The following is a 16,947-nucleotide window of genomic DNA, read 5'->3' on the forward strand; positions in this document are numbered from 1 at the left end:
GAGAAAATTAACTGGATATTCAGATGAAAACTCTAAGTGATGCAGCGTATTTGAAACAAATTGGTTAAATGTGGAACGCACAAAAAATAGCTTTTAGAGAGGGTGCAGCACATGCGGCTAAGCAATTAGTAGCCAAAATTGCGCTAAAGAAAGCTAATGTAGTCATGCGTTACCTCATATGAATCTCTTGAGAGGAATTAACACGGATTGTATGACTGAATCGCATGTAGACAACTTTATTTCCCATGATTCTAGTTTATAACCCCAAGATGTTAGAAGTTGACTCTTCTTAAAGAAAGTTCCAGAAACATCTATTCAATGAAAGTAAAAAAAACTATCCAAGAGTTAAAACACTAAAAAGTGTGATACCGATTGAATCGAGTTTCTCTAAAATTCAAGTTGCGCTGAACATTTTCAAGTATCTATTGCAATGAATTCTGTGCAGCTTCACGCACAAAATTAAAATGATATATTTGTTTCTTGAATCTGTTGTTGTTATGTTGGCACTGTAGTCTGATTTCATTGGTTTATTCGTGTTTTGTTTTTACGTCACAAAATAAATGTCTTAATCTTTTACTTTTTCTTAAGCCGAGATTTGAGCATTACTTATTACAAAGTTGTTCATAGTTCTCGCTTTTACTGCATTACATATAATTTTATATGTTATCTTTTATCTCTTTAAAAATTTCCATAGCACTACAATACTAAATTATTCATTCATTTTAATTTCTAATTTGTCCACAAAACACTATAATAAACTATTACAAGACACTTGTACTTTATAATAAGTTAAATGTGTCAAGGTAAAAAATGTTTAGTGTAAAATAAAGATAATATATTAGATTTGGCTTACTGAATCGTAGGACACCTGCTTTAAGACCAATTCGTATAATCTCAGCCGCAACTGGATACTTGCTAATATGTAAAGTTATATAAATAAATTTCGCAAGGCTCACGCGCATGTCAGACATTTAATGAGGAGCACGCCAGTCACATCAAGACGAAAACAGCTGGTTGGCAGTAGATTCTATATCGTGTCCAGTGGTGACCATATTTCACGTTAAACTGAAAAGTCCTGAAGTGCAAGGTGTAAAGTACTTCTACCCAATGTTCATTTACTGAGCATGCTTCGTGTTAATATTAAAAATAAACGATCCTATAACACCATATTTTTAGTTAATTAGACACCCGTTTCGCTTTACAATTTTTCTCAGGAGCGTTCACCAAAACACAAACTAATACTGACAGTACAAAGATTCAAATGGTTATGCTTAAACTGAGAAGTGGCCTGTATCACATAAATTGATTTTTGTATTGTTTCTGTCCGAAGATACCCTGACCGCAAAGGTGTTTTGTTTTATTTAGCTCAAAGCTAGTCTGTATATGGCTGTATATTTAGCGTTTTGCTTCGACTCAAACTTACAGTGGCTTCAAATAAATTGATTTTTGTATTGCTTCAACTCAAAATTACCCTGACTTTAAATGTATCGTTCCGTTTTAGTAAGCTCAAAAGTAATCTGAATATATCTGTATATTTATCGTTTCACTTCAACTCAGACTTACAGTGACTTCACATAAATTAATTTTTGTAATGCCTCAGCTCAAAATTCCTCTGACTTTAAATGTATTGTTCTGTTTTATTTATTTCAAAGTAATCTGAATATATCTGTAAATTTATCGTTTTGCTTCAACTCAGACTTACAGTGGCCTCACATTAACTGTTCTTCTTTAGTTTCAGCTCAGTATTAACTAGTGCTCCCTAAAGTGTTTTTTATTCTTTCAAGAATTATTTGGTCATTATATCTGTGACAACAGAGTCATTTGTTTCCCTTACAGCCCTCCTCTCCAGCGAAACGTTTAGTTGAAATGGCGACAGTTTGAAATCTGTGCAGACCTGAAACGTAACACAGCTCAGAATTCAAAACGTCGTCATCTCAACGAAAATTTGAACAGGAGAAGGTCGCTGTGTTTTGGTTGTTAAGTCGCTGTGTTTTGGTTGTTAAGTCGCTGTGTTTTGGTTGTTAAGTCGCTGTGTTTTGGTTGTTCGGTCGTTGTGTTTTGGTTGTTGTTTTGTATTGTCGATGTTAGTCTGACTTTAAATAAATTGTGCTGATTAATCCAGAACATAATAAGTATATTCGATGATTCTCTTCAACTTAGATTTAAAGTAACTTAAGTTGCCATCCTTTAGTTTGAGCTCATTCTAGGCCTTACGTTACCGAAATTGTTATTATTTTTGTTGTTGTATTGCTTTAGCTCGCGATTAACCTGAGTTTATTTAACTTGTTCCTCTTTTCTTTCATTTCAGACTTGGCACGACTACAACTTACAATGGGACCCAGCCGAATATGGAGGTGTAGAAATGATACACGTTCCAGCTGAAGATATATGGTTGCCAGACATCGTGCTATTTAACAAGTATTTTTGTCAAACTTCTACATTTACATTTTGAAACGGTATTCAGCGATATAACCTCGTTACTCTAATTAGCATAAATTATCTCCATACAAGCTATTGGACGTTCTCACAGATTTGCATTCATTATGAGAGCAAATCGGTAATTTGTTGATAAGCCATTACAAGTTATAGGATTTTGAGTTTGTTTTTTTATTGAATTTATCTTCAACTCCACCTGAAAATAGTGCATTTAGTCCAGAAAGTTTGAGTTTCACTTATTAGAATTGTAAATAAAAACTTCTTTTTTACTGAAGATTGGTGATAATTTCTGTGACTTGGCAGCTTAATTATTAGTATGTATGTGCAATATTTATTTATGTATTATTTTCCTCATTAAAATGTGAATTTCACTACGCCGCGTGTTGTCCAAACACGTGAGAGTATTTTGGGCTATTAGTAGATGATAAAGGACTATTTAGGCCTGGCATGGCCAGATGAGTAATCCGCTGGAGTTGTGGGTTCGAATCCCCATTACGTCAAACATGCTCGCCCTTTCAGCCGTGGAGACGTTATAACGTGACGGGTCAATCGCACTATTCGTTGGTAATAGAGTAGCTCAAGAGTTGGCGGTGGGTGGTGATGACTAGTTGTCTTCCCTCTAGTTTTACACTGCTAAATTAGGGACGGCTAGCGCAGATGACACTCGTGTAGCTTTGCGCGAAATTAAAAAAAACAAACAAACAGTAAAGGACTTTTTTCTAAACGAAACCAAACTGTTTGCATTCTACAACAATATGAGGCCTAATTTGTTTACGTATTTCGCTCATCAAGCAGCAATGAGCTGTAAACTCGAGGAAACTAGTTCACTGCAGCGGAAGTAGCAAACAAAAGAAATATTAGGTCTTTCTGTAATATCTTCATTGAAATTCACGTTTTATAAGGAAAAGCAATTCACGAAAAATAAATAACACGTTAGTTTTCTGAACAATAACGGGTAATTACTTGTCAAAATATATCTCGTTGTCCAAACACCTAAAAGTATTTTTGGTTGTAGGTTGTTTGTGGTGAGTGAAGAACTGTAAACCAAAAACTAACAAACTTATTATAGTTTAGTGTATCAAAAGCAGATAAATGTTGTTCTCTAAATCATTTTTAGTATCTGTATCTTCGTTTAATATCTATTATACTCGTTGTGCAATTTAAACTATGATTTAACGTAAAATAAACAGTTCGAAAAGAAAACAGAACTAAACTGATTTTAGGTGTATTACGAAAAAAAATGAATATTCAGAATTTAAAATGTGGAAGAGATATGTTCTAAGATTAAATGTAAGTAAGAAAAAAATGTTTTTCTCTACCGACATCTTAGTTATGATGGTAATTATGAAGTGACCCTGATGACCAAGGCCACCGTCTATCACACTGGTGAAATAGTATGGAAACCACCGGCTATGTACAAAAGCACTTGTGAGATTGATGTTGAGTATTTCCCTTTTGATGAACAATCCTGCTTAATGAAGTTTGGCTCATGGACCTACGACGGCTTAGAGGTAGGTGATCACAAGTTCAAAGTATTTATTAGAATGTTTTATCTCTACTGATTCAGAGAAGCTTCTGTTCTTAAAACATGGTTAATGTTTTGTTAAAGAGTTTATCTGTTAGATACATGTGAATATTTAGTTCTTAGTAACTCATTATTTGTCAAAATGTAATGTAACACTTTAGCTTCATTTTCGGTTTGATAAGTCACCCAGTAAATCGGTGAATGGCTTATTAACTACAACTAAACTATTGGGCATAATGGACAAAGCCCAGTTATGTAGCTTTCCGACAACGAACAACAGAATGGAGGAAAGTCGTGTGCATAACAAACACACTTCAGTTTGAAACCTGTTAAATCTGACAACTGCCCACTGAGGCATCAGTTAAGATTTACCTGGTCACTAGCCACTTCAATTGATGACTGACATACAAACTAAAAACAATGCAACATCTTGCTATCCGTGTTTTTTTTTCTCCCATGGCTGACTTCTGACCTGTCAGAAAATGTTTTTTGTAGATTACACTTCACATTGTTTAAACTACGTTACAAGAATGATGCATGAATCCACCTTTTACAGCACAGTAAACCTGAAGATGACATAGGAAGGTCAAAAAGTCGTTCTCTGTTTTATCAGTAAAAGTGTAAATACCCACAGCAGCCGTTCTAAGATACATTTTTTATTTGAAGTGGGTTTCTCGTTATCAAGAGCTAAGTTTGAAATAGGTTTGTGATGTGTTGAAGTTGAGCCAATGGTACCGCAAGTACGCACGTGAGAAACAAAAGTCACCACACTAACTCCAATGATACGGTAGACCAAAAACACCTACACACACACTGAGCTGAACACGAAAGGCGGAAAACTTTCGAAACGTTGTCCTCTACACTTGTGTCGCCACAGCAGGCAATTGTCGTCCATTTTATAAAGTTTCATCGTGAATACTCTGCCTAAACAATCTATCAAAGAATACTCCTTCATGTTGTTATTGTAGCCTTCAGGTAACATTACATAAGCTTCTTTCGACGAAAGAGTCTTGTTTCAGTAAGTGTCATTGCTCTAAGCTATGATAGAAGATGTCACTATGTTAATTAACCGGGTGATTTAACAATAAGATTTTATAAGAGACTTACAACGAAAAATGCTATTCAAATAGTCAATAACTGCCACGTGGAAATCCAAACCTATTTTTCTTTTAGATCAAGACAATGTCAAAATTTTGCTAAAAAACATTTAGACATAAATGATCAAAGCCTAGATATATGGAACACTGATTCTGAATAGTTTATCTCATTAACACAATTTGAATAGAAGAGGTACATAAACGTGGCTTACTCTGAGATGGCTTGAAGATAAGACAGTTTACAATGTTATCCACAAAAATTCTAGATGATATTGTAGCGATTAAAATACTGGAAAAAGATAAACTTAGCATTGGTTGAACAGAATTATTTATATACTGGATTTATTAGATCAATATTTGACATGCAGTTTGAATAACTCAAGAGGTAGAAGTACTAGAAGATAAACTTCGCATTGATTGAACAGAATTATTATATATTGGATTTATTAGATCAATATTTGAGATGCAATTTGAACAACTCAAGAGGTAGAAGTACTAGAAGATAAACTTAGCATTGGTTGAACAGAATTATTATATACTGGATTTATTAGATCAATATTTGACATGCAGTTTGAATAACTCAAGAGGTAGAAGTACTAGAAGATAAACTTAGCATTGGTTGAACAGAATTATTATATATTGGATTTATTAGATCAATATTTGAGATGCAGTTTGGATAACTCAAGAGGTAGAGTACTAGAAGATAAACTTAGCATTAGTTGAACAGAATTATTTTATACTGGATTTATTATAACAACATTTGACATGCAGTTTGGATAACTCAAGAGGTAGAAATACTAGAAGATAAACTAAGCATTGGTTGAACAGAATTATTATATATTGGATTTATTAGATCAATATTTGAGAGGCAGTTTGGATAACTCAAGAGGTAGAAATACTAGAAGATAAACTAAGCATTGGTTGAACAGAATTATTATATATTGGATTTATTAGATCAATATTTGAGAGGCAGTTTGGATAACTCAAGAGGTAGAGTACTAGAAGATAAACTTAGCATTAGTTGAACAGAATTATTTTATACTGGATTTATTATAACAACATTTGACATGCAGTTTGGATAACTCAAGAGGTAGAAATACTAGAAGATAAACTAAGCATTGGTTGAACAGAATTATTATATATTGGATTTATTAGATCAATATTTGAGATGCAGTTTGGATAACTCTAGAGGTATTTTATACTGAATTATACAACATTTGAGAAGATAAACTAGAAGCATTGGTTGAACAGAATTATTATATATTGGATTTATTAGATCAATATTTGAGAGGCAGTTTGGATAACTCAAGAGGTAGAGTACTAGAAGATAAACTTAGCATTAGTTGAACAGAATTATTTTATACTGGATTTATTATAACAACATTTGACATGCAGTTTGGATAACTCAAGAGGTAGAAATACTAGAAGATAAACTAAGCATTGGTTGAACAGAAAGATTATATACTGGATTTGTTGGGTCGATTTCTGGCATGCTGTTTGGATAACTCAAGCTGCATTTGTCTAATAACATTAAACGGAAACGATCGATTTAAAATTGGAAAGTATACCATGCGTTAAAATTAGATATACTTTTTAATAAGTTCTTCGTATCAAATGTCATGTAATCACTTCTAGGCCTACTTCATCTAGGGGATATATTTTGAAATTCTTGTTGACTATTTATTTGTTTGAAAATTCTAGTATAATTGATTAGTTTGGTCTGTTTTGAATTTTGCGCAAAGCTACACGAGGACTACCTGCGCTGGCCATCTCTAATTTAGCAATGCAAGACTAGAGTGAAGACAGCTAGTCATCACCACCCACCTCCAACTCTTGGACTACTCTTTTACCAACGAATAGCGGGATTAACCGTCACATTATAACGCTTCCACGACTTAAAGGGCGAGCATGTTTGGTGCGACGGAGATTCGAGCCCGCGATCATTGGATCACGAGTCGAGTGTCTTAACCACCTGACCATGTTGGGCCCCGTATAACTGAAGCGTCACGCCAAGAACAGGAACTAAGTTTTCATTTTACTGTAATTACTTGAATACTTCAATACCCACATGGTCTAATTAGTGATTGAAATGTTTCAAACCGTTTATTTGGCAATTGCATAGTTTCAAACCGAACATTTCCACGAGCTTGTAGTTTGATATTTTGAACCTATGAATCTTTATGAACTATGTAGGAAATTATCACTTAAAGTCATGAAATTTGTTGATTTTTTGTGTGATTAAACCTTTTGAAAGAGCGTTATTTTAGTTCTCACTTGATGGACTGAATCCGTGTTATTAGTGTTTTGTATTAATCCTCTTATGAACTTATAAAATGTATTAAGAAACTATTTATCTCAATACTATAGTTCTAGAAGTCTTAAATTACTTGTTTCTACAAGTTAACAAACACTGATCGTTTGTTGACTCGGCTTTGTTTGTTTGTTTTGAATTTCGCGCAAAGCTACTCGAGGGCTATCTGCGCTAGCCGTCCCTAATTTAGCAGTGTAAGACTAGAGGGAAGGCAGCTAGTCATCACCACCTACCGCCAACTCTTGGGCTACTCTTTTACCAACGAATAGCGGGATTGACCGTCAATTATAACGCCCCCACGGCTGGAAGGGCGAGCATGTTTGGTGCGACCGGGATTCGAACCCGCGACCCTCGGATTACGAGTCGAACGCCTTAACACGCTTGGCCATGCCGGGCCCTGTTGACTTAGTAATCCTAGTGTAACAATTCTCAAGATTTCTTGTTCAGCTAAGCATGTTTACACCTTACTAGTACATTTATGTTATTATGTTTATTTAAGTTTAATATACATTATCTTAAATAAATAGACTATTATGTGCACTGTTATGTCAACAATCGTTTCTCATAAAATGTTAAATCACATTTTGAGTATAACGAGTATCGTCTAAACGTTCTTGTGGCTACAGGTTGACCTACGTCACATCAAGCAGGAACCTGATTCCAGTGATGTTCCGATTGGCATAGATTTAACTGAGTTCTACAAGAGCGTTGAGTGGGACATTCTTCTTGTTCCAGCAAAGTATAATATGGAGTTCTACGACTGCTGCCCAGAACCATATCCTGACATTACGTTCAATGTCACTATGCGCAGAAAGACATTATTTTACACTGTAAACCTGATTATCCCTTGTGTGGGAATATCCTTCCTGACAGTGCTGGTGTTCTACCTACCTTCAGATAGCGGTGAAAAGGTTTCCTTGTGCATGTCAATCCTCGTGTCTTTAACCGTGTTCTTCCTGTTGCTCGCTGAGATCATTCCCCCTACGTCTCTAGCAGTTCCTCTTCTCGGAAAATACCTTCTTTTCACCATGATACTGGTGACTTTATCAATATCGGTGACAGTTGGAGTCCTTAACGTTCACTTTCGATCACCTACTACTCACACCATGTCCCCTTGGGTGAGGAGAGTATTCATTCATATCATGCCGCGGCTTCTGCTCATGCGCAGACCACTCTTCACGCCCGATGACGAACAAGGGGAGCCACCAAAGTTTCTCTCGAGAAGCTGTAATGGAGTGGAGGTCACCAGAGATTCTTTTCTGCAGATGCCCCGTACCAGCCGGGATCCTTTCCCTTCTGAACCTTTTACGTACAGAGGACATGGAAGTCTCGATGAAGCACTTCCAAACAGAAGATACAACAGCCATAAGCAGTATCATCCAGAAATTAATCGAGCAATGGAAAGCATACTTTTTATTGCCGAACACATTAGGAAAGCAGATGAAGAGGAAAGTGTAAGTTCTTAAAACTAATTATTAGTTTTATTGTATAAGTTTTATTAATTACTTCAATCTATTTACGCTTATTGCAGATTGCTGTTTCAGTTAAAGCAGTTAGAAATTAATGAGCTTATATTAAAACCTTAAAATGGGCGTTCAGTGCAAGATACAAGCGGTCAAATGAGTGTTTTAATTACAAAAGTACTTCTCTAAATAGGGAGTTTCTTAAATAATACAAACGAATTCTATTCACGACACTAAAATTTATTAAGTCGACTTCTTTTAGGCCTAACATTTGTTAAGCCTTTATTGTATTCGATAAAGAGATGAACTAACATTTCAGCTTGTGTACTGTTTTTGCTCGAGTTTATTTAGGGTTAAATTTTAACTTCAGGCATTTTTCTTCAAATTTTGGATAATATTCTAAACAGTTTTTGTTGTATAAAATTCTGCTAAGGTATGTGTGCATTTAAGTTTTGTTTTGCGAAATTACAACGCTAGAAAATGGGTAATTGTGTGGTTAATACAAAAAAAACCTTTGGTTAATATACGTTGAAATAAAGTGAGGGCGCATTTTCAGGACAACTAGGAACTGAGTATTAATTAATAGAATAAATTATTGAAATTAAAACTGTTATAAATTTGCAAGCCCGATTTCAATCTATATATTGACTACAATTTACGTGTGAAATGAATGAAAACCTTTTAAGTTGCAGAATTTGAACTAATGCAATATATAAACATCACTAACGTAACACAGTTTCCCTTTAAATTGGTCTATAAATAGTATTTTTTTCATTTCACCTCTGTACCCTGCTGAGACAACGGTAAGTCTTTGGATTTACAACAAACAGCTCGATGTGGCTTTGCTATAACAAAAAGGCACACAAACACATATTTCACCTTTATCTTTTCGTTGGGCTGCTTTTCTTTCCCATGTAACAATAAAAAGACCTCGTGAATTTAAATGAAATCATAGGGTTGTTAAACTACCTTAAACACACGCCAATTAAAAAAAAAATGTTTACTCAAATAACAGTCATAAGTTATTTTAAAAGTAAAAAGAAGATATGTTAATCTGCGCCAGCCGTCCATAATTTAGCAGTGTAAGACTAGAGAGAAGGCAGCTAGTCATCACCACCCACCGCCAACTCTTGGGCTACTCTTTTAACAACGAATTGTGGGATTGACCGTCACTTCATAACGCCCCCACAGCTGAAAGGGCGAGAATGTTTCGTGTGACGGCGATTCGAACCCGCGACCCTCGGATTACGAGTTGAGTGCCTTAACCCACCTGGCCTTGCCGGACTGTTGATTTGGAAAATTAGAAATAATCATTATAAACACGTTATGTAAAGATAAAGGAATACCTCTCCTTGGTAAAATCAATTTTCATGATCGCCCGTATTTAAAGCAGATTTTGGAATTCTTTTTCCAGAAGAGGGAAACACTCAAGGTTTCCAATTCAAATTCTTGTTTTTATTTAATTGTCATAGAAACGAATGTGAAACGCTGTTTCATACATTTTTTTGTTTGTTTTGAAATTTCGCACAAAGCTACTCGAGGGCTATCTGCGCTAGCCGTCCCTAATTTAGCAGTGCAAGACTAGAGGGAAGGCAGCTAGTCATCACCACCCACCGCCAACTCTTGGGCTACTCTTTTACCAAGGAATAGTGGGATTGATCGTCACATTATAACGCCCCCACGGCTGGGAGGGCGAGCATGTTTGGCGCGACCGGGATGCGAACCCGCGACCCTCAGATTACGAGTCGCACGCCTTAACACGCTTGGCCATGCCGGGCCAGTTTCACACATTCCAGGGAAATGTAACAAAAAGTAACGTTGTACTTAATGGATGTTTGGAGCGATTTGGTCTTATCGTAAAGCTGTGGATTTCGGAGCAAACGATCCTGGTTCTTATTCCTACAATTCCTCGCACTTTCGGCTGTAGGAGCGTTAAAACAGAGAAGGAGTGGTAGGGTGCTATTGACTGGCTGCCTTCCACCTAGTCAGTAGTTAAAAGTTAGGAACAGCGGCAGACATCTTAAGTAGCTTTGGAATAAAAATATTTTTGTTTGAAAGGGCGAGCATGTTTGGTGCGACCGGTATTCGAACCCGCCACCCTCGGATTACGAGTCCAACGCCTTAACACGCTTGGTCATGCCGAGCCCGCAGTCATGGCATTTGAAGTTCTTTCAGGCAGAATTAGAATAAATTAATCTATGAGAAATTGGGCATGTTTAAATAAGAAATAAAAACTGTTTGATCTCTAGATGAAGAAACTGTAATCAAATCTCAAATCGATCAAGAGATGACGGAGCTACGGGCTAAAGCTTTGTACTTGATTAAAAATAAACAAAAAAACAGCAACTCAGATCCGTTCTATGAGCCAGTATGCCGCGTCTAAAAACAGTAAAAAAAACACACACTAGATAATAGTCATTTTACGACACTGTATCCTTTAAAAATAATAAAATCGCAAAACGGTACTAACGGCTAATCTCGCAAAGTGTAATTAAACGTTTAGCCAGCGTCAAGAAAAATGTTTTCTCATTTAGCTCATTGTGGTAGAAAACTCGTAAAATATTTAATGGCGGGAAGTTTTGTTTATAACATTTCATGTCGTGTCACACTCGACAGGGAAGAGCATGAAAATACAACAGAGGAAGAAAGCTACAGGATCTAGGGACCCATCTGTTGTTAGAAGACAGGTATTTTGTTCTGCTTGAAGTGTGCGTATATTATTCTTGATACTCTACAGTAACGAAAATAGTTTACCCATGTTTAAACAGGTATTTTGTTCTGCTTGAAGTGTGCGTATATTATTCTTGATACTCTACAGTAACGAAAATAGTTTACCCATGTTTAAAAATAAGTTTTATTTTGTCTCACAGCTGTTACGTTTCTTTCTGTTTGACTACACTGAGGTAAAACAATGACGTATTATAGTATAACTTTAGAAGCAGAATTTATAATGCACGTAAAATGGTAAAGAGATCTGTGGAACTTGAAACGCAAATTTTCTTCACTAAGTTAAACTATCGAATCTTACTTTCGTGACATTGTTAGTCGTCTTTGTAATTGTTAAGAAAATGAGCTGTAAGCTAAAACAATTAGAAGTGTGATCTATCTAACACCACATTTCAATAGAAATAGGATTTATTTAACACTACATTTCAATAACAGTATGATCTACCTAACGCCACATATCAATAGAAATAGGATCTATTTAACACTAAATTTCAATAACAGATAACAGTATGAAATAGGATCTATTTAACACTAAATTTCAATAACAGTATGATCTACAATAGAAATCGGACCACATTTCAATAGAAATAGGATCTATTTAACACTAAATTTCAATAAAAGTATGATCTATCTAACACCACATTTCAATAGAAATAGGATCTATTTAACACTAAATTTCAATAACAGTATGATCTATCTAACACCACATTTCAATAGAAATAGGATCTATTTAACACTAAATTTCAATAAAAGTATGATCTATCTAACACCACATTTCAATAAAAATAGGATCTATTTAACACTAAATTTCAATAACAGTATGATCTATCTAATACCACATTTCAATAGAAATAGGATCTATTTAACACCACATTTCAATAGAACTAAAATTTCAATAGAAGTATGATCTACCTAACGCCACATATCAATAGAAATCAATAAATAAGTATGATCTAACAGCACATTTCAATAGAAAAAAGATCTGTATAACAATAAATTTCAATAGAAGTATGATCTTACACCACATTTCAATAGAAAAAAGATCTGTATAACACTATATTTCCTGATGATATCTATTACTATCAAGTAATGCTTCCTCATTCGTTATATAAAGCAAACTAATGAAGCCTGTAATCTCAGTTTTGTGTAAAACTGCATGTGTAATAAATGAGAACATCCTGTTGTTTATTTACTGAATACAATGGTTTAAACGAGTGTGTGTATATATATATATACACACACATATTTCCAACAAATAACATCACTAATATTTAGGCATATATTTGTTTGGATTGTTTATCTTCTGACGAAAATTACACTTTTGTAATCGTATAATAGAGTAAGTTATTTTCGCGGCACCAGCATCTTATTCGATAATTTTAGGATTCTATATTCTATGGAATGAGTGATTAGTTGGCTTATTTCGCAAAAGCATCAGCTATAATTACCAAAAGGCAGACATCCTTTCGCCACTATAAAAACGCGTAACATTCCATGGTTAGTCATAAAAATGGTTAGTCTTTTTTGTTGTTTGACTGATTAATGTTTTGACTTTCATCGATACTAGTGCAAAGGTATTGATTACGTTGATTGATTTCTAGTTGCAAATATGCAAATTAACCTAAGTGGAAAAAAATTTAAAACTAAATATTAATTTGCTTAATCACTTGATGAAATGAAATTAATTAATAGTTTTTTTAATATATACGCTACTAATTGTACTGATACTGTTCTAAAATTTAATTCTGATTATTACATCTCTCTCGTGTGCACGTACGCTTCGTGAAACATAAATTGTAAGTGCCTGAGAAATTTATGATCCATGAAGTAATATAAGCAAGCAAACTCTCAAAAATTTGTTTTGAAAATTAAACACAAAGCAACACAATGGGATATCTGTGTTCTGCCTACCGCGGGCACGGCATGACCAGATGGTTAAGGTACTCGGCTCGTAATCCGAGGGTCGCAGGTTCGAATCCCCGTCACACCAAACATGCTTGCCCTTTCAATCGTGGGGCGTTATAACGTAGTGGTCAATCCCACTATTCGTTGGTAAAAGAGTAGTCCAAGAGTTGGAGGTGGGTGGTGATGACTAGCTGTCTTCACTCTAGTCTTACATTGCTAAATTAGAGATGGCCAGCGCAAATAGTCCTCGTGTAGCTTTGCGCGAAATTCAAAACCAAACTTGCCTACCACGGGTGTCGAAATTTGAATTCTAACGTACACATACCACTGGAGAGAGCAACTCTCAACTAAAGTTTAAAAAAATCGGATTTATTTTATGTTTATCAATCCTCCAATGATAGATTCAAATAAATTGAGCGGATCCAGCTTTGTTCTATTTTGATAACTTTTACTGATACAAAAGAGAGAGATTAATCTTAGAATATTAAAGGCGTAATCTGATTAAATGGCTTATTTTAGGAATCAAAAACAGTTACCTATAACTAGTCACCTGTTTACACACGCAAGTTCAAGATTTATATTTCTCTAATACTACAAAAGTGGGGCTCATACCATGAACACTTTGTGTTTTTTACCGTCAATTTGAAAGCATTTATATCATTGGTTTACCAGTTTTTCTGGACCATAATAAAGTTAATTTAAATAAAATAATAGTAAAAACAGAATAATAATAATAAGCGGTTTTAAAAACAAAATAAATAAAGAATATTGTGTTATTAACACTAGCCAAAACCTCTGACTTGCAAATAATTTAAATAAAGTTGGTATTAATCATAATTCCCTTACTTAATCCAGTTTTCACCATAACATGGAAACCTATAATACATGTGTTGTATCTCAATCAGACTAGTTAGCATAAGTAATATATGAAAGGCCTCGTCGGTATTGGATATGACAAATATAATTGGTTGATGTACGATTTTTTTTTTTTTTTTTGCTTTCATTCATAATTACCTAAAATCAAATTCATTCTTGTACTGGTATGTTTCAGGTCGTGGACGACTGGAAGTACGTTGCTATGGTTCTGGATCGCCTCTTTCTTTGGATTTTTACAATTGCTTGCGCAGTAGGAACATGTGGTATAATTTTCCAAGCTCCTTCTCTGTACGACGACACAATTCCTATTGACAATATGTCGAAAATTGGGAGAGAATTATAATTTTCCAAAATCTGTTAAGTTTTTATATTGTCTTTTGACCAGTGTCCATTCCGGCAATGATTTTCAGCCCTGTATGGCAGCTACTGGGATGCTATCGTTTTGTAAGTATAGCTTAGTAATCACGTTTGAAATTGAACACTTTTTCAATCTTCTAGAAGCTTTGAAACCCCTTCAATTATTTTATCGTTTCTTTTGTTCTTTAGTTTCTCGAAATGTAAACGGAAGCGTTTCCAATGACCTTTAAAAGCTATATTAATATTACAAACTTTTTTCGATGCTAACCAGTACAAGGAGACTTGTACGTTTTCTCCATAATTCTCTCCCAGTCAATGTTAGTTTTTGAAGACTCTTTTCTCAAGATAGCATGTGTCACCTGGTTAAGAAATTTTGTGACGGAGAGATGCATTCTTCTGTATTAAATCAAGGTAATTAATTTCTCAGAAAAAAAAAACACGAGACGATATAATAAAAATACATTAGATAACAAAGAACAAAATCTGTTCAATTTTTAATGCTCAAGCAATTCCGAAAAGAATAAAACAAATGTTTTAAAATCCAGTGTACTATTGGTGATATTTTATTTGTTGTTTTCTTTTTTGTCAAATACGTGTCGAAGGACATTAGCCTCACTAACTTATTCCTCCCTTAGGCTTAGCATTGTAGAAATATTATTGTTTTTTTTATATTGGCAGAAATTATCAATCAAAAATGTTCTAGTTATTTTAAGTAAGAGATGGAAAGGAGAAGCGAATGAATATAAGGATAAAATAACGCTTGGAAACAACAACTATCATTTTATTTACGTAGTATCTATGGTTAAAATAGGCACGACCATTAACTCGAGAAATGTGTTTTAACTATTCTAGGACAAATATGTCTGAAGAAGCTATGGTGTGAAATATTAATCAATAAAAAATATTTAAGGAAAATAGAAACAGATGATTATTTACTGTAGAAACAACTATATTTATATTGTAATTATTGTAACGCCTACTAGAGATGAATGGATTATTTATGTAAACAAAAGTTAAAACACTACAGAAACAATGCGTACCATTGCAGCGTTTTATTTTTCGAAAATATACTACTATCTTTATGGGGGTCTGGCATGGCCAAGCGCATAAGGTGTGCGACTCCTAATCCGAGGGTCGCGGGTTCGCGCTAAATATGCTCGCCCTCCCAGCCGTGGGGGCGTATAATGTTACGGTCAATCCCATTATTCGTTGGTAAAAGTGTAGCCCAAGAGTTGGCGGTGGGTGGTGATGACTAGCTGCCCTCCCTCTAGTCTTACACTGCTAAATTAGGGACGGCTAGCACAGATAGCCCTCGAATAGCTTTATGTGAAATTCAAAAACAAACAAACAAACTATCTTTATGAAGATTCTGTGTGATAAATTAACCTTCCTAGGCCCGGTATGGCCAGGTGGTTAAAACTCTCGACTCGTAATCCGAGGGTCGGTGTTCGAATCCCCGTCGCACCAAACATGCTCTCCTTTTCAGCCGTGGGGGCGTTATAATGTGACGATCAATCCCATTATTCGTTGGTAAAAGAGTATCCCAAGAGATGACGGTGGGTGATGATGACTAGCTAGTCTTACAATGCTAAATCATGGACAGCTAGCGCAGATAGCTCTCGAGTAACTATGCGTGAAATTCAAAACAAACAATTAATCTTCCTTGGGTCAGGCATCCTTAAAGGTAAGCACGTGTGGGAGAAAGTTGAGGTGTTTTATAAAAGTAACAGTCAAATCCCACTATGCTTAGAGTACTCCAAGAGTTGTCAGTGGGTGTTTTTGACTGGTACTCTTCGCTTCAGGCTATCAGTTAAAGTTTTTAGCCACTAATGTAAATAGCCCTTCCACAGTTTTGCATAAATATCCCAACATTGCCATTGTATCTTTTACTTCAAACTAGCTCAGCTTGTTGTAAAATAACGGGTAATTTTACTAAACCTATTAAACTAGCAAAACCAGCATTTATATAACTAATTACAGATGAAACATAATATTTCGGTAAATTAGTTTTTCTCCATTTCAAGCAGATTGACGCCCTGATTATACAGAAGCAATATCACAACTTTAAATCAAATCAGGAATTTGTGTATTCCTGGTATTTTCTCTCACTAAATGGTTGTTATAGTAACTTTGATAAATGAATTTTGCGCAAGGCTTCTCGAGGGGCTATCTGAGCTAGAGGTCCATAAATTACCAGTGATAGAATAAAGGTAAAGCATCTACTCAGCACCACCCACCATCTGTTTCTTG

General features: G+C 35.0%; 1 protein-coding gene across 2 annotated transcripts in view; it reads left to right on the forward strand.

The window, feature by feature from the left end:
* The window catches only part of LOC143231939 (acetylcholine receptor subunit alpha-like 1), a 30,300-nt gene extending 15,063 nt beyond the window's left edge, over positions 1 to 15,237 (forward strand). Inside the window, exons 3-7 of one of the 2 annotated variants that reach the window (XR_013017295.1) lie at positions 2,309 to 2,418; positions 3,767 to 3,947; positions 7,996 to 8,823; positions 11,449 to 11,519; positions 14,516 to 14,649. Coding sequence is in view for 1 of the 2 variants with exons in the window: in XM_076466821.1 (XP_076322936.1) it covers positions 2,309 to 2,418; positions 3,767 to 3,947; positions 7,996 to 8,823; positions 14,516 to 14,683 (1,287 nt within the window). In the remaining variant the exon portion in view is untranslated. Of the gene's footprint in view, positions 1 to 2,308; positions 2,419 to 3,766; positions 3,948 to 7,995; positions 8,824 to 11,448; positions 11,520 to 14,515 lie in introns of both variants that reach the window. The other variant, XM_076466821.1, reaches the window with a different exon arrangement.
* The last annotated feature ends 1,710 nt before the right edge of the window (positions 15,238 to 16,947 follow it).

The sequence above is a fragment of the Tachypleus tridentatus genome, chromosome 11 (genome assembly GCF_004210375.1).
Source record: "Tachypleus tridentatus isolate NWPU-2018 chromosome 11, ASM421037v1, whole genome shotgun sequence".
NCBI classification, from domain to species: Eukaryota; Metazoa; Arthropoda; class Merostomata; order Xiphosura; family Limulidae; genus Tachypleus; species Tachypleus tridentatus.